The 19099-nt window shown below is 39.4% G+C and overlaps 1 protein-coding gene across 2 annotated transcripts in view; it reads right to left on the bottom strand.

Moving 5' to 3' along the window:
- LOC116995265 (gamma-secretase activating protein) overlaps positions 1-19099 on the bottom strand; it is a 43592-nt gene that overhangs the window by 8397 nt on the left and 16096 nt on the right. The window contains exons 13-24 of one of the 2 annotated variants that reach the window (XM_033057808.2): positions 16620-16697; positions 14591-14668; positions 14031-14123; positions 12536-12753; positions 12173-12242; positions 11450-11532; positions 10802-10855; positions 6943-7068; positions 6505-6560; positions 6065-6096; positions 4479-4540; positions 2882-2977 (exon numbers count right to left, since the gene is read on the bottom strand). In XM_033057808.2, coding sequence (XP_032913699.1) covers positions 2882-2977; positions 4479-4540; positions 6065-6096; positions 6505-6560; positions 6943-7068; positions 10802-10855; positions 11450-11532; positions 12173-12242; positions 12536-12753; positions 14031-14123; positions 14591-14668; positions 16620-16697 — 1046 coding nt within the window. The remainder of the gene's footprint in view (positions 1-2881; positions 2978-4478; positions 4541-6064; positions 6097-6504; positions 6561-6942; positions 7069-10801; positions 10856-11449; positions 11533-12172; positions 12243-12535; positions 12754-14030; positions 14124-14590; positions 14669-16619; positions 16698-19099) is intronic. The other variant, XM_033057809.2, reaches the window with a different exon arrangement.

Genomic DNA, 19099 nt, shown 5'->3' with positions numbered 1-19099 from the left:
TGTACAGCTTTTACAGGGCACAGAAAGCTAACAACTTCTTAAGTCATAATCACCCAAGCTATCACAACATACTTGCAGCTTAAATACAAGAATGTTTGTGACACCCTCATTAACAGCTCAACTTGCTTTGGAGATCAACATCTACCCTTGGCATTGGAGAAAATACATAGAGAAAGATAACCCACATCTCAATCTTTTTTCCAGAATGTAACACACAAGATAATGTGCATGAGAGAAAGGCATTGTTATCTCTCTGATGGAAGGAGCACAGGCAGCTTCCTGTCCAAGGTTAGCAGTGGGTGTCTGGGGCAGCCAAGAGCTACATGCATACCAGGGGAGGCCATTTTTCACTGAATAACAGACAAACAAGAAGTTTTTTGGGGCACATACATTAAGCCATGTCCTTGGAGTGCTCTAAACTAATGAGAGAACACATGACCAACAGCAAGACAGCACATGCAGGAGGGCCTTGGTTGACAGTGCTGTCCCCTTGAAACATCTACAGTTCCAGGCAATGGTGCCAAGGAGACTGAAGTGCCCCTAAAGTAATTGGGAACCACAAGTGCTCAGCTCCCTGGGCTGTTTCTGCAGGAAAAAGACTTCAAAGCAGTCAAAGAAAAGAACCAGGAGCAAAGGAGAAAAGGGAGTAAGACAAGGTTTTGCTGTGTTTCAGATCCCCTCCTGTGCAGTATCATGACACAGTCCTCCTCCTCCTGAGGAAACTCAAATCCAAATGCTGTCTGTCTTTGTTCCTCTGCAGCTGAGCCTACAGCAGATGACAGCTGGCCACAAACATCAGGGGAAAATGTGCAGCTAGTGCAACGACTTGTAGAGAAATTTCAGCAGTTTATTCAGGTCTGCCTGTTTCCTATGCCACAGGCTGCCTGCTCACCCTGCCTCCCCTTCCACTTGCTGTCAGGGCAGCAAATCTCACACTGCTTATGTAAGTTATTTCTCCCCTTTCCTGCCTCACTAAAGTGAAAAGAGTGAGAGAAACAGATATGGAGCAAAGCTAAGATAAAGCAATTGCAGAGGAGAGATAGCCTATGGACATACAACAACCACTGAGAGGAGAGGTGGCACATGGACTGGGAACCAGGCATGCCCCAGCTCTGCAGAGCTCCTCAGCAAATAAGAAATAACACACTGTGTTATTCACACTTCCCCACGTTACTTCTCTGTATACAAGAACACACAGCTCTCTGACAGCAACCAGCCTTTGCCTGTTGTTTCATAAGAAACACTCAGTGCTCCCAAATTTTGGCTTCTCCAACTTCTGCTGCAATTAATTTACATAGTGATTGCACACCATGGAGCCTAATCTCAGCCACTCCTGGGCTCCTGAATGTAATGCAAAATATTTTATGAAAGCAAATAGACAAATTTCAAGTCTCTTCCTGTTTCATTAGTTTCAATAGCTCTGCTACTCACTGATGATGGTACAGAGAACTATGGGAAGACTCAAACCAGTTCATTCCTCTGAAGAACTCTGAAACATGTAGGATACTGAAAGGTTTGAGACATAAGAGTTTCTAATTAGGATGAGGAGAAATGCAAATTTAAAAATGAAATAATTTCTAAAGATTTCCAAAAAGTAAGATGCAACAGCAGAAAGCAGAAGCAATTTTTAGAGGCAAATTATTTTTGTTTATAGTAGCTTTTCTAAGAATAAGCCTGTCAATTGAGTTGAGAGAATTAGTTCTGCGAGTTTGCCTGTGGGGAGGGGTTGAGATTTCTTCTGCAAGATTTAGTCTACAATAATTCAGCCTTGCAGATCAAGGTTGAATAGATGTTTTCACATTTTTTATCTTAGTTTTTACTAAAACTGAACTAACTGCTGTTAGAAATTGACTAAAAGGAGAATAAATGTTTCACTTGGGTTTTTTACAGCATCATTTTCAGGTACAAAGTTTTGGTTCACGTTGCACTGTTCCTAATTTAATCAGCCACTAGTTTTAGTTTCTTTCCAACACAGATACATAAAGTCTGCCAATTACCAGGGAAACAACTTGCAAAGTTGTCAAAGTGAGGCCGGAAGTCAGGAACAGCAGGGCAGCTGCAGTGGTTCAGAGAATGCTGTGACACTGACAGAGCAACTGATTTGGAGGAGATGCAGCCATTGGTAGCCTCAAGGAAGTTTCCCAAGCTTTTCATCCCCAGAAAACAGCACTGCAGGGAGTTTCTACTGAACAGTGGGGCACGGATGGCACAAAGAATAGGATTTACAGTTGCCATGCAAGCTTTTGAGGACTCTGCATTCTGCACTTAAAGGACATGATCCTGAGACAGATAAAACCAGGTACACAACTTCTGTGCATAACAGGTATGATTTTCGTAGCTTTTTTTTTAGAGGTCTCTTAAGAGGATGAAAGAAAAAAAAAAGAATTTGGAAAACAAATTTTCACAGTAGTTTACAAAGATTTCTTCATGCAAAACTGTCTCCTGTCACATGCACAGCCCACTGAAGACACTGTGTAGGAGTGGTGGTGATCTTTGTTCATTTCTTACTTCCCCTGGTGGCACTTTCATTATTCAAGCCCTGAAGCAATGTGTTCTACAGGAAACCAAATGGATCAAAAGCCTTCAATGTCCAGGATGAGTAGCCATTTTACTTCTGGGAGTAGAAGATATTTGCATAAGCTGTAAATGGAACCATTTCTTCTGTATTCTGAGTGACTGGTACAATTCTTTTAATAATATTTAAATAATATTAATTTTCTTTATCAATTTATACAATATTAGGCTGAAAAATATGTTTAAATATCTTTAAAATAATTTCTTCCCACCAAATATATACTATATACAACTGGTAAACATCCAAGGACCTACAATCCAACAAATAAACACTTGCTCACAATAGTGACTATGAAATCAAACTAACCAGATTTGCAACATAATCCAAAACTATTTGGTCAATCTTCTTTTTTCCAACATATTGTAGATGTCTCATAAGGTGATCCTTCAGCTGAGCAACCATCTAGAAAAAAAAGCCAACAATTTGTTGTCACTGGGCATCTTCAGAGGCACAAAAGCTGCAGCAGGTGCAGGGCCTGATCAATAGGCATTGGCTCAACAAAACATTTCCCCATTACAAAAAAAGTTCGGACTGAGATCCCAAGCTACTCTACAATCTAAACTGAGCAGCAGATGTGAATATTCAAAATGGTTACTTGGTGCAAATTCAGCAAAATTAATACTAAGTTGAACTTTCCATGATACTGAAAAGAAAAAGCTTACAGGTCTCACACCTCTCTGTGTAAAGCCAAGGGTGAAAGAAGGATTTAAATATGAACATTGAATTCTAAGAACGTTTGTACTACAAACAAATCTGAGAGACTTTGTGATAGAGAAAAATAGCAGAAGTACAGTTTGGGGTAGTTCCCAAGAATCTGAGAACCAGAGTGATTAATGGCAATTTCAGGTTAAACATTAATTGTCAAGTCATTAATGTTGGGTATTTTGTTAACGTACAGTCCCTGCCACTCCCTACTTTCTCCTTTCTGAAATATTTGCTGACCTCATGTACATTCAAATTGCAACTCAAGTCCATGCTGGCTCTTTTCTGAGAATTACTAAGAAGCTTGGAGTGAAACTGAAGTAAGTAAAATCTCTGTCTCAAGGAGCTTATATGTAGATTAATCTCAGTGTGTCAAGGCAGCAATACAGGTATGAGGAAGGCATAGAGAAAATGACCTGTTTTTTGGGTATGCCTGAATAAAAGGGGAAGGAATGTAGAGAAGCTTCAGAGAATGAGGGGCAAAACTTGGAAACAGGGAGATGACTGCAAAGAAGGAAAATTTGCCTCAGATGTGAACAGACAGGACAGTGTTGGTCTGCTCTTCACTGCTGAGACCTTCTAGTGCATGCTGAAGAGTTACTTGATTTTAAAAGTAAGAGAACAAGAGATAAGCCAAGATGTGTATTTAGACAGAGGGAGGACAGCTAGGGATTTGAGACAGAGCTGGGATTTATTGCCCAGAAGCATACAGATGGTAGATCCTTCAGGGAGATCACTGGTGAAAACAGTGCAAAAGAAGACGGGACCTCAGAATGGCCACACCAGTCTCAGAAGTGAGGTAGAAAGAAAAAGAAACAGTAAAAAAGGTGTTAAATTGAGGAACAAGAAGATCTCTGTTCATCAAATTGAGAGAAGTTGGGCAGGGAAGGAATTCACTTACATATATTTTAAAGGCATAAATTAGTCCAAAAATAACTGACAGATTAAGATGACCTCCCAAAGTTATATTGGGAAAAAGCATTTTGACAAAGCAACTTTTTTTTTCCTGTTTTTCCCCTGTGCTTTACGATGACCTGCTAAGATAATATCATGACAATGAACGCTAAAACTTAGGAAATGCCATGTTTGCCCCATAGCTACCCTAAGTGAGCTTCCACTCAGTACTAGAACTTGGAATGGCACTCTTCACGCGTGGGTGGAGGCTGTGCGTCCTCTAGTGCACACTGACAAAAGCACATACCAGTCCCATGAGCAACTGCTGCTGATAATCCTCCTCTTCAAAGAGAGGTACCAGCCTCGCCTCTGTAACAAACACAGCAACAATCATTCAAGGACATGGCACTGCAAAAATATCACAAGAATTCAACCAGCTTCAAAGTACTTAAGAGTAGACAAGCAAACAGAAGCTGTGGTTTGACCTACTCAGCTGCAGAACTAAGACACTGAAGTACCATGGACTGAATAAGAGAACTGAAAAATAGAAAATTATCCTTTATCTGCCATCCACTTCTTCTCTTTGATATTTAAGCAAGAGTTATCATAGTGTGGTGACTCAAGAGAGCAGAGGCAGAGAGAACCTTCTGGTAACACCAGTGCTAATGTGCTGCTTAGATCTTGTCATTTACAAACAAACTCCAGTAGCTGCATGGGTTTTCCATGGAAATGGCTAGAAAGAAAGTAAATAGTCCAGGGAATCACCTCCCACTGATTCTCTCCCATGGTCTGGCTGCTTCTGTTACTCAGATTTGCAGACCACTATGAAAAGAACACAACTTCTCTAACTAAATGGAAGGATATTACAGTGCCTACTGAAATTAATAACCTGTATTTCCTAATCAGTGGTTCCTGTCTACTAAAAGGAAGAAAAACAATCATCTACGTAATGATAAAGATAAAACCAACTCAAGATTTTATGGAAACAAGTGCTGAAATCTTATAATATTTTCACCTGTTTTTGCTCACCTTCAAATATATTTACATCACCACTTAGTAGCACAAAGACCTGTATTGCTTGATTTTAAAGGACTCAATGGCAAATCAACAGGGAAACACTACACTGATGCTTGTTACTGGCTGGCAGCTATTTAGAAATTATCTAGTAAAAGTTAAACATCTGACTTCTTTATCAATAAGCACCTTTGAAAAAAAGCTGAGGTTCACAAAGTTGATACAAAGTCTCTCAAAGTCACAGTCCATTGCAATAGTGAGCAGTGACACTGATGACTGCTGTTAGGGGCTGGAAATGAGTACACTGAAAATTCTTGGTAATAAAAGGACCAAGCAGCACTTGGATCAGCATCATGTCACAGCACACAGTGGCAGGGCACACAGAAGGCACTGATGTGTGAACAGCAGGAACATAATACACAACTAAATTCAGTTTTACTTATTTGTGACAGAGCATCAAAAAATCTCAAGCGTTTCTGGCCTAAGGAAATTCATTACACCTGATCTCTCTACACCAGCCCTAATCTCCTGCACAAGTTCTGAGGTTGCAAAGGCAGCTGGACTGACTAAGCAGACAAGACTCAACAGTAACACAGTGTCATGGATTCTCTGCTCCACAAGAAAAGTCCTGAAGAAGACATCTTTTAGCAGACCAAACTTTACTGCTTATGTTGTTAGATCCAATATGAACTAGGGACTTTATTTTCAATAATTTCCCAGTCAGTACATGAAAGTTTTCTTCTCATCTTAAATCCTCAAACTCTTCTGTTCTGAAAACACACATAGCAGCTGACTTTTAGCAAACAACAGCTGGATGGAAATATTCTAATAAACCTAAATTTTAAAGCTAAGGCCTACATCAAGAAAGGTTTTACTTACCAGAGTCCCAAGTGTCCAGATGAGAAAGCACCCTGGGGTTTGAAACGAAAATCAGTGTGTTTCATATGCAATACTCTAAAGGCTTTCATAACATCATTAAAAACTCAAATGAGCCTTTGATCTTTCAAAGACAGCTGAAGAAATCTGAGAACAGTACATATGACTAAATGTAGTAAAAATACTAGATAGCATTAAAAAAATTCTATCTAGGTTGCATGAGAATAACTTCACATCTACCACAAAGTCCTTAGCTCTAGAGGCCCATATTTCAGATCATACTGTAGTGATTACAAGGATTCAAATAACTGATTTTCACCAGGATAATCTTCTTTAAAGATATCTAATCAGATACCTAATCAATTAATTAAATGGCACATTAACTCCTCCAACACACTTGTGCAAAACAAGAAGGGGTAAATATAATTGAAACCAGTACGTACTTTTTGGCATTTTCAAAAATATTCCTCAAATATGCTGTGGTTCTTCTCTCCTCTCTCTAGTTTGTAAACAAACAAAAATCCCAAAATGAACAAAACAGAAGACCAAATAAAATACTCTTACAGAATGAAGATGAGAAATTAATTTAGTTTTCTTTTTGAATGGAAATAAAACACAGTTGGATCTCATACACATTTAAACCTTGTGACAGTACAGAGCAAGCTCTGCTTTTCTTTAATTTCTTGCATTATTTTAAGAGAACAAAACTTACACGCAATCACCTTAGGTGAAATGACTGCAAGTCTTTGCACTTCTGATAATCAGATTCCCATTTATTTATCTTCAAAATAAAAAAGGCACCTCGTCCATGCTTGACTTTAAACCACCAGTTCCAGAGGCAGCTCTGCAGAGTTGCAGTGTTTCAGTTCCAGTGCTCTCACCTCTTCTGAAAGGCTCCGCCATTCCCTCCTGAGCACGTTACTGTGGTAGTGCAAGTGTGGCTCTGCATACTTCACACTCTCCAAGTTTGAGTTGAGTTTCTCCCAGAAGCCTTTGGAGTTTTGGAACTGCAAAGTGTTACAGAGAAAGCATGAATACAGACTGCCCTTTTAAAGAAACACCTTATCACCCTCCCACTAAGTGACTGCAAAGGCATGTGATTATTGTAAAAAAAAAAAAAATCTAAATAAAAAAAGTTAAACCAAAGCACAAAACTGATTTCTCTTCATGGAATGGCAGTGGTAGCACTTACTCGACTTGAGGTCAAGATCTGGTGCCTGAAAAGAAACAAGTATTTCCAGATCACAAATTCATCTGACCTGTTCACACGTTTGAGATGGGAAGAACTGCACCACAGACTACACTGGCCATATTGTCTAGACTTCCTCTGACTGTAAAAAGCACCTTAAACTACTAACTTTGATGAAAATGTTTGCATTTGGTCAAATAAATCCCATTTCAGGTTTCTACTAGTTTCAAATAGAGGAATACCATCATGGACTTGACAGCTGCAGGATGCCACTGTATATTTTCAAGCTGCATTAATACTTAGATTGCAAACATCCAATTACCAACCTGAAGTAACAGTGCTTCATCACAGAAAAGAAACAAAATCCAAAAATATCCCCAGCAATTCTGAAGCATTTGACTCTAATGCTAAAATTAATTTAAACTCGATTGTGAACAGACAGGAGGAACAAAATCTAAACAAAACCACACCAGTTTCCTGGAGCTAGTTCTTGGACTGGGTATAAAAATTTGAAGCTTCTGTTTATAAGGGGGCAAGATGCAATCATTGCTGAGGAAGAGATGAGATGGAGGCAATTCTTTTTGACAGTTTTAGAAAACCAGAGATGGTATGAGACGTTCTTGCCCCTTTCAATATATATTATCTCCCAACACACACTACAGTAACAACATTTGAATAAAGACAGCTTTGAGTTCACATTATTCCTCCACTTCCACTAACACACTGGGTTTTACTCTCTCAACTATCCTACAACAACAATAACCTTAAAAGAAAACCTCAAAAGGAAGAAACCACTTCCTACTATAAACTATAATATGTCAAGGAAAATAAATTTCAAAGACTCAGTCCTGCCAGCCACTTTCCTCTTGCTGCCAGTGCCTATTGTCTCTTTATTATTGTAGCTGCAGCAGAGAAAATAAATCTTGGATTTTGCTTCATATTAGTTATATTTAGCAGCTGCAAACTAGGATCACATATGGCACCATATGTTCACTCTGTTGAACCTAACTCATGAGATCTACGATCTACTGTTGCAGAATGTTGCCTAAATATTACCAATATGAAACCAGAGAAATATTAAATACAGCACAAGGGTATCATCTAGTGACCAATCCATGCAATAGCATTTCCACTTTAAAACCGTGTTCAGGCCATACTGGGCTTTGATATGTGGCTGGGGGAAGCAAGACAATTTTCCTTCGAATATGAAATCTCTAACAGGAAGGTTTAGACTTGAGTGTTGTCTGCTTTTAATCCCAAAAAGATGCATTGTATTAGATCTCATTAAAAAAATCAAAAATTTAAAGCAAATGATTTTTTCAATTAGATTTATTATTTCTTGAGGATCATAAGGACAAGGACTAAAAAGAGAAGGCTTCTTCATCTTAGGTGCTTATTTGGGAGACATTTCTAGAGAGTCAAGAATTAACACCTAAGCATGATCACTTAAAAGACATTGTATGACCAGAAGTCAAAGCAAGGCCTTACTAGTTTGCAATCCATGAAAAGCTCACCTGAAGCCTTTCATAAATAGTGGGTTTTTGACTGAAGATAGAGAGCTCTCTGCTACATCCCTTGGAAAAGATGTGGGGTGACAATAACCTTCAAGGTGCCCATGCCTCTCTGGACTATTGTGCTGTGTCTCCCCAGCAGTGATGGCATTCAGAGAGCATTGTAAAACATCACTCTGCACCCCAGGGACTCAGCACAGCACAAGTGAGAAACTCTTTCCTGGTGCTCTGACCAGCATCAGGATTTCTTGCACTATGTATTTTCCCACTTCCCCTGACCTCTCCCTATTTTCTTTATTTCTCCTTTTCCTCCTGTCTTCTCCCTTTCTGATTGAACTTATTTGCACCCCTGCAAGCTTGGTTTGTGATTTAAAAGGGGGGAAAAATTAGACTTATTAATTGCAATACTTATGTAGAGCTTTTGGACAATTGGACTAACTGTTCCCCCTTTCTCAGTATATCTTGATGAACAGGAATTTAGTGATAAAAAACACCTGATACCCAAATAGCACAAATTTTAATGTGGCTATGGACATAGTCCTGCTAAAAGCTCTCAACGACTCATGGGCTTGAGGACTCCAAAAAGCTTCTCAAAGTAACAATTAACCATTTTTTCTCTGAAATGCCATAAAATCTCTGCAACAGAAATGCTACTTGCAGAACCAGATCTGTCACCAGGGTCTGATTGCTGATGCCAACAACATGCATCAACTGAAATACCAGCTGACCACTTAAACTGTGGTGGGTTTGTGACACTGGTGTGGTACAAAAGAGCCAGAGCACAAACCCTCACCCTGTGCATTATCTTTGTCCTCATGCAAGAGTCAGAGCAATTTGCTGTCAAAAGTAGCAGGAAATATTTGTCTTTAGCTCAACTCTGACCTTTTCAATTTGTTTAGGTTTCAGACAGAAATAGGAAATGAGTTCCACAATCAGGAAGTATAGCTGCTAAAGGCATGCACCCCCAGGGGCTTGAGGTTCAATCTCAGACAAATTAAAGTCCTGCTAACTTTGACCTCAGTGAATTACAGGGATTATCTGCACACAAATTTTCTCAAGATCTGATCTTCCCAGGTGTCCCAGTTCTCAGGGCAGCCTTTCCAAGCAAGGCATGCAAAGCCTAATTCCCTGACAGCAACCCTGTGAATCTGTGCAGCACAGATGTGATGTACTGCTGCAGAGTGAAAGAGCAGTGGGCAATTTCACTGATTTTTGAAAGGTTTTATGAACAGTGATGCTTTATGACTAATTACAAGCACATCTTTAAAGAGTTACATGGAACAACATTGTCACATATTCCGAGTCTAATTCTAATGTGTTGCTGGTGTGTCTAAACTCCTCATTCTTCCCATTAGCTCTCCACAGCAAACTGCTTATTAAAATTCTCTTTCAGATTTTGTAGGGGAGTGCTTAGGAAAATTTCAATAATTTCTCTAAACTGGAGCTGAGGGAGTGGAAGTAGAAGATGGGAAGAATCGTTCATGTTGTTTTCAACGGAAAGTACAATTTCCTACCCAAACAGCCTGTGCTCTCCCCATACAGCCCACTGCCCTTTCCAGGCTGTGCAGGAGTCTGTCTAGATTTAGTGGCAAAAGCCCTGACATAAGTGCAACCACAGGATGCTCTGGACAAAAAAAAAGTGACAGGGTCACGAGCCATGCACACCAACGGCAGCACGATGAAATAGCCCTCAAAGTGGGCACATGTAGACAAATGTAGAAATCCTACTTCTGTGTTAGGCCACTTCTGCTTCAGCTACCAAAGTGATAAAGTTAAGTGGTATCAATCTGATCAACAAGAATTAATTAGTGGATAAGAACAGAGGTGTCTTCAGAAAGGGGAACAAATCCCACCATCTTTGAGTCTGATTAACTGATATTTTAGTAAATGCATAAATCATTTCCAACAGGGCAATTTTCTGTTCATATCTATTTTTAGATAGTGGTGACACTGCTACATTAATATTTAGCACACCCCCAACCCACAAAAAAAGCAGATACTAGTCTGCAAATACAAATGTGGTTTTATACTGGAACTTACCTCTAACACAGGTAGAGAAATGATGTCTGTGGCACATATTACTCCAGGGACAACCTATAAATACAGACAAATTATTTATAATCTTATAATTTAGCACAAGACATGACCTCCATCACCTATTTCCTCCGTGAAACTAGCTAGCCAGCCAAACTGTGCCATTATTTTTTTAAAAAATGATGTATTAGAACAGTGTCACAGCAGAGAAATTAAGACACTATTTGCTGTGACTGTAAAATCTTGCTTGAAGTTATTTTACTTCTGCAAGCTTACTTGTAAATCTTAACTCTACTGATTCTGTTTGTCCTGGAAATAACTGCATGATTTTGCTGGTTAAATGTATTCTGTATTCATTGTAAACCTCATATGATAAGGAATACATATTTCATTATGAAAACTGATATATTTAACCATCCATTTAATTACAGTAACTGTTCTTGGTTTTGCAGATGCTTTTATCTGTTGACAAAAAATTTGACTCATGGAAAACATCACAAAGGGTAAGACTTGGCAAACTAAAATAGGCATAAAGCACAGGCATCAATTTGGAGCATAGCTATGAAAAGGTAAGACACACAAGCTATAGGCTGTACTAAGGGATATAAAACCAGACCCTCTAGCTATTAATTAAAGTACCAGCTGTTATCTTACCCCAATCCAGTCATGCAGTGATGTGTAGGGCAGGAGTTTATCCAGGTTCTGAGTTTCTGGACACATTCTGCAGTACAGGGAGGCTGAATGTAATGTAAAAAGATTTATAAGGGCAAGATTGTATAAACAGTTAACAAGAGTAGGCTTCACTGTTCCTTATCTGACACTTTTTTAGGGACAAATCCTGCTGCTGTCTCTGAAACAGCTTCCTCCATTGTGGAACTGGTCCCATTCTGTGCACAAAAGGAGGAAGAGAAGTCCAGATGGCTGCAGGGCTGGGTCAGCTGCTTGGCTACAGATCAGCACTGCAGGGGTCCTTTGTACAAAGACTGCACTGGCTAGACTGAGAAACCAGCTATTAGAAGCGAGTATCATGATAAGCCAAATCCTTTTGAAAAAAATAGTTTGGGTTAGAGCTAGAGGAGAATGGAGCTGAGGAAGCAATCTCCAGAGACCTAAAATAATGATAAATCCATTTGTTCCATTAGACAGAAGAATGCATTTGAAGTTTTACTGCCAATCTGAGATCTAGACAATTTTGAGAAGTCTAAGTGTCTTCTAAAATACTGATACTGTCTCTTAATGCCACAAAATGCAGGTTAGTTAACACAAATCATAACCAAAAGTTCAGAAATAAGAGTCAGTTTGTACTGCCATGGCCTCTCCTTCAGTGTCAACTGGAGTATGCAAGAAAACTCAGTATGCAGGAAAAGAAATACCTACCAATGATAAATTCTTGAATGGGGTCAAAAGAATGACATATTGACAGGTTCTCAGAAATCCACCGAATAATCTGTCAGAATGAGAAAAGGGAGCTTGTCACCTCTCTCTGTTTAAGCAAGTGTTGTAAGAGAGTGTAGAAAATCTGGTTTTAGTAGTAACCCTTTGCATGGAGTAGTGACAGAGACACAAATGTTTCAGGACAGCCTGGACTGATAAAGGAGGTTAGGGCAGCCCAGCTGATGAGCCTCTTGGCACTGCCAGGTGAATCAGGTCTTCTCTTTGGCTCATACCTTTCATCCCTGTTCCTGCTTTGTATAAGATGTCAGTTAATGGAAAACAATTTAGAGGAGATTCTTTTCCCACCTGCATTTCCAAGCCTTCTGTGTGTTGAAAGTAGAGCAGGGCACAGTGCAGAGCTGCCAATCTCTCACAGTCTAGTTTGCTCTTCTGTAGGAACTGCAGCAAGGCACTGTCACTGATGCTCACATCATACAGACTTCCTGCATTGCAATCCAGGACTGTTGACACCCATGGGGACCGGATGGAACAGTTTTGTAATGTGTCAATTCTTGCATCCTCACCTGAAGAACATTGGTTTGAGAACTAAGAAAGAGTAAGAACATAAAATCTGCCTGCTACCAGTATTTCTCTTAAGACTCCTAAGCCCCCAGCAGTAAGAAAGAGTCTGCCCCTTGCACTGCCTGCCCTGCTGTTATGAAGGGGAGTAGGAATGGTGTTGGCTCCATAAAGAAAGCAGATAAGGAGCAGAGTCCATACTCAGTTCTCTCCTTCCTTACTGCTGAGAAGGTGCAGAGATTTGAGGCTAACAATGCTGCTCCAAGGCAAATCAGAGCACATGTGAGGGAACAGAGCACAGCACAAAGACAGTAGCACAAGTTCTACACTAGAATTAGCACCTATTGGTACAGTTTGTGCAAGTCAGAACTGCTCACATGCAGAATCAGGATAAAAACTTCTATATTGGTGGATCTCTTGCCATCAATCCCAATGGCCAGAACAGGAAGGTTCTGCTCTATGATTATTCACTGAAGCATCAGACCAAAACCATTTTATTACTCTAGTACTAGTGTTCACCACCATGGTACCATACAGGTACTGTATTTCAGATCCTTTGCATCAGAGAAATCAGGCCCATCATCCAGCAGTGATGTTTTCCACTCATTTTTAGCAGGACAGTATTTCATTAGGCATATGAAACAGGTACTAGCTTTCTGTGATTTTGCCCCTGCACCCTCCACAATTTAGGTCTCCTTCACCCAATCAGAACAACAGATTTCTGTTTTCAAACAAAGGCACCCCACTTCCAAAAATAAACTACTTCCCACGAAGACCTGTTTGTTGGAAATGAAGTAACACACATCTCAGATGAGACTCTAAATTAAATTGCATCAGCCTGATCAGGTAAAGGAAACACAGATTTCCTTTCCCCACACCCTCCAAACACACACATTTAGAGCAACTCAATTGGAGGAAGGAAATGTAAAATCAAATTTACATCTCATGTGAAATTTGAAAACAGTGGAGGACCAAGAAACATGGGCAAAATTGAGGGAAAGGAAACTATGAAAGCAAGGCAGAGAATTTCAAATTCAGTGAAAGGTCTTCTTCCATTTCATAATGAGCAAGAAGTATGAAATACATAAAAGTATGAAATGCCAGTTCAGCTTCTCTTTCTAAAATGGAAAGTAGCAAAAATGTCATTCTTATTTTTTCAGTACCCTTCTTTTGTCAGAACACTGTGCAATAAGGAAACATTGAGAAATACAACTTTCATGTAAAGAGATATGAACAAGTTTCCACAACAACAATGAAATGACTTAAAGCAGTTTTACTATACCTGTCAGAAATAAACTATAGCACAGCAGGTCAGGATGTTGAATGTTCAGGAGGTGCAGGAACTGGCCAGGCAAATAAGCAGCCACATAATAGTCTATTTAAAGAAACAACAGTGGTCAATTTAGCACTTGATCACTTATTTGCTCTAAGAGGCTGTTTCACATGATTCTCAACTTGGCCCACTTCTCTGTGAGGAATTGATTATATCTAGGAAATATAAAAGGAGTTAATTAAAAGCTGCTGTTGTATGAAGACAGGAAACACTAGCAGCACATTTGGGTTTCTAGAAGAGGATTCAAGAAACTTGAGAGACTCAAGAATTCAGCAGCTGATGTCCAGCACAGATTCTGAGAAAATTTCAGAGAAAGCTGCTTACTAAGAGTGAGGCATTGCAATATCAAATGCCAAATACAAAAGGCAAGCATAAGAAAAGCAGCAAAATAACACTGTTACCTAAAGTCAAGAAAAAAAAATCCTTTCCTTCCAGAGAAGAGCTAGCCATTTGTCTCCCTACTACATAGAGAATGGCAATCACATAGGAAAGTAACACAAGTAACCTACCAAGATTCATAAAAGCCACTTCCTTCAATTGCTGAGATTCTGTTCTTTCTAGAGAAACTGTAAAAGTTTTGTTGTAACCTGGGGGAAGAAAAAACAAACACAGACAGAATTAATCCATCCTAAACAGAATTCCTGTACACATGGTAGACTGGCACCTACACAATGCAGTTCTTTAGTGTGTGAAAACTAGCCATGCACTGCACAGCCTTCATTTGTGTCTAAAGAAACACTCCATCCCAGAGCAAGCTTGTGTAAAAATACATTTCTCCCCAGGAAAACCCAAACACAAATCCTTTACATAGTTGTGTTTCACATTTTGATGATCTTTCAACTGCTTTAAAGAATTTCCATTTTGTTTATCTGCATGCCCCATTGCTGTAATTTACTTCAGCTCAGTTTATACAAAGGCCAATTTCAGACCTGCTGTGTTTGCATGGGCAAACACAGTACAGCTGTTGTTTTAATCTAGACTTGTACCACTCTTCTGGCACCCAGCAAGAAGGAAACAATACCCTCAAATTTCCTCTGTCTCTAAGAAATACTGAAGATTATAGTAACTAATGGTGTCATGATCAGGATGCTACTTAACAATGCATGGAAATTCAATATAAGATCTACAGTTTACAGGACCACCAAGAGAAAAAGTCACCAACAGCAACTCTACAGAGGCAGAGGTGTCAAAAGATACAGTTTTTCATACAAAATATGACTGAAGTTAGCTTGCAATGAGTCAGTGTATTCACCATCACCATTTTGTCACTTGCCAGCATGAGGACATGCAAGCTAAAACCAGCATGGCAGAACTCAACTGCAACATCGTGACTTCCCTATTTATGCTGCAGTGACTGTTTTAACACAGGTGGGAAGTTTCCAGCCAAAATTACAGAGACTGCAGAACAAACTGAACTCCTCAAAACATCTCCAAAATATGGCTTATGGACCCAGTATACCACTGCTGCTGTGGATCACTGCAGGACCATTATTAAAATTCTCCTGTACAACTGATGTATCTTACATGAACCCACAAACAGCTCTGCACCAAACAACTCCATTCCATAGAGGTCATTTCAGACTTAGCTAGTCAATGTCACTATATTTATGCTCAGTTTATTCCTAGTACAGATCAGGATGTACAAGGTTGGCTCCAAGCAATCCAACAACTCTTTGGCTACATGTCAGGTGCCAAATCAGCCCTTCACAGCAGAGCAATGCACACACAGTGTGTCACACCCAAAAAGGATTTTATCCAATTCATTAATGTCTTAGAGAACACAAAAAGGTAGTTCACTCAATCCCACAATATTCCAGCAGCAAAACAACATGTATATGCAGCTCTGATATGCGAGAAGTATTCTGACACAAGAAAGCAAATAGTTAAGGTAGAACAGAGACATACTATGCACTTGAACACAGTTACTCCACACTGTGCAGCTTCTCAGTTGAGAAATAATTTGCCTCTCTGTCCATGTATCAAATAAGAAAATCCTGATCATCAGAACTTTCATTCTGATCAATAATGATGAATGTCCTTTATTATTTTTAAACATAAACAAAGGTCTTAACTTTAAGAGCTAGAGCACCACTTACACAGCAACTATTCTTAGAGTCAGTGGGTGTTGCACCTCTTGCTGTGAGAATGACATGTTGAACTGGAATTCTAAACAGACATTCAAGCTAAGAGCTGTTGGCTCTATTTCCCATACAAATGCCTTATGGCATAAGTACAACACACCTGCAAGCTCCCACAGATTTCATTGATGTCTGTGCTCAGCATGCCGGAAAGTCTGGCTAGAAGTAAGGGCCCAAATTAATAACCATTTAAAAGGCCACTGGTTTGAAGCCACTCACTCAGCATCAGGCAGGAAGTCTACAGCAGGAAAGTCAACTCTGAAGCTAAAGGCAGCTGCTGTCTTTAAACACCAGCCACAGTAGCTTATTGTCTGCAGACTTTGGTAGTTATTTGTTTTGAGAGGCATTCTGTGACACTTTCAGCACACTAACATTCTCTAAAATAATGAGTTAGTCTTACCTTTATGTAAAAAATAAATGGAGTATATGATCTCATGAGGAGTATCAGAGACTAGACTACAACACACACACAAGCCTCCTAAAAAGAAAAAATAGAGAAAGAAAATTCACTTGTCCAGCTGAACATCTAGACATCTTTATACTGCACAAAACCAAATCAAGACTGTTTCAAATTATAAACTAAAAATAATCTCTCAAAAAAGGTAAAGATTACAGGAATATCTATTATGGGCTCTAATCATAATTTACCTAATGAAACAAAATCAAGAAAGAACAGAGGAGGCAATCTGGCATAATGGAAACTTGGGTCCTGTCATGGCCAGTTCTTCCCTTTAGGGGAAGCACATTTTAGCCCTTCCCAGGAGAAGTCATGCTTGCAGCCAGAAAACTGATTGAGCCTTTCTCTCCACAAACTGCCTCAATCCAGATATTTTGTCTTCAGGAGCTGTCAGATATGCTCAAAAACATAGTAAAACACCATATCTTTGCTTTTCAAGTAATCTCATATTGGCAGCAACATGAATATACTACTAGAGCTTTCTCACACTAGAAGTGATAGCCACTTCTCCCCCTTCCAGCCCAAAGAACTGCTAATACCTTTTTGAGGAGAGACATCAGTCTTTCAGACAAGTTTATTTCAGTCAGGGTACTGCATACAGGGTTTCCCACTCCCAGAATAATTCTGCATCAGATTGATCCTGTTTTGACCCCACTGGGTGGCAACTCTGCTTTCATCTCTTATAAAAAGAGATGCTTTGGCATTCATTTTAGAAACAGCTTCCAAACCACATTATCCCAATACAGTAGGGAAAGTCTGTCCACAAATATGACCTTTTACCTTGATTGAAAGTTTATGATTTTAAAGAAAATAAAGTAGCACTAATACAGGTACCGTTCCATAAAAAATAAAGGCTGTGTATACAAGTTATGAAGAAAAGGGCACAGTATGGAAAAAGTACAAGTACAAAAAAAGCATGTTACCCAGTTACTGTATTTAAGTGCCTCAGTATTTCACACCACAAGGCTGTACCATAGCTGTGATATAGATACTTCACACTTTCATGTTCTGGGGAAGACAACTGCTTTCTTAAGATGCAGTTTTTCTTTCTGCTTATTCTTAGCTGACTGAATAGGATTTGATACATTTTGCTTGGATATTTGAGTCATTCAGACAACAGACATGGCATTTTGCCACAGCACTTGGCTTCTTTCAGATCATGCATAATTTTTAAAGAAGCAGCATCAGGACTCACAAGGAAGACTGGGAAAGTTCCAGCAACCCACCGGATTGCTGGTTTATTATCAACAGCTCCCTTCCAGCACTCAAATTTTTTCTTGTATGCTGGAGTCTTCTGTGTACACGGCTCTGTAAATTGCACAACATGCAAGTGCTGTTCAGACTGAAGTGTCAGTGGGCAATGTGCAAGCTGACCACAGAAACAGCACTTATGGGAGGCTATAAATAGGATGTGCATCTTTCAACTCAACAACACTGGTCCATGTGTCAACAAACAACCGGAAATAACAAATGATGCTTTGTTAACACAGACAGAAATATGGCAGCCTCAGGACAGCAGGTGTCCAAGCAATGTTACATCTGACACAGTCCTGGCAATCCCAGTAGAGCAGCTAGAGACTGAGAATACACCACAGACTCCTTTCCTACCCTTAGCAGTGCTCTCTGCAAATTAAATCTGGGTTGTGCTGCTGCAGAGAAAGCTTGTTAGCCTATTGCACCTGTATGCAGAGCTAGGTCTTCCACACTACACATCTCAAAATTGTCTGCAAACAGTAAAAGCTGTAGCTGAATGCCTTGAGGTGAGAATGCTCATGTGAGGATGTACTTGGATGGACACTTATCTTTCCAGAAATAAAAGGGAAAAAAAGATCTTGACCACAAAGGTTAAAAAAAAAAAAAAAAAAAAAAAGAGAAAAGAAGGAAGAATTTAAAAATAAAGTTCTACTCCTATTCAGGAAACAGCAGTTACAACTCCGGTATTCAACAAAGTCACCTCACTGAGTCACCCATGATATGTAGACCTTAAGTTTTCCCTAGGAAACTTTAACTACAAATTCTTCGTTTCTGCTCAAACAAAATCTCAGTCTGAGGCTGTAACAGCATCTCAACAGCATCCAAATGTCACAACACAAATACAACATTGCATCAAGGCATTTTGTCTAGTTGTACTGACTTAAGAGGGACTTGCCTCACTTAACCTCAGCTATCCAAACATCCCTCATTCAGACCCCTATTCAGCAAACAAAGAAATATAGATTGAATTATCCTCTAGAGATGCCCATTTCTCTCTAGAAACATAGTCAGATGCCTAAATTTCAAGCAGATAGATGATGGTAAATCCAGCATCTATGAACTTTTACTGCCTGCATTTTGTTTTAATAATGAGCAAATTCAATTGAAAAATACTTCTAAAGTACTAAGAGAAAACATAACAGTGCAGTGTTTATCTAATGACCACTGAA

Source organism: Catharus ustulatus, chromosome 4, assembly GCF_009819885.2.
Source record: "Catharus ustulatus isolate bCatUst1 chromosome 4, bCatUst1.pri.v2, whole genome shotgun sequence".
NCBI classification, from domain to species: Eukaryota; Metazoa; Chordata; class Aves; order Passeriformes; family Turdidae; genus Catharus; species Catharus ustulatus.
Note: the sequence above shows the minus strand (reverse complement) of the source record. Positions and strands in the feature narration are given on the sequence as shown.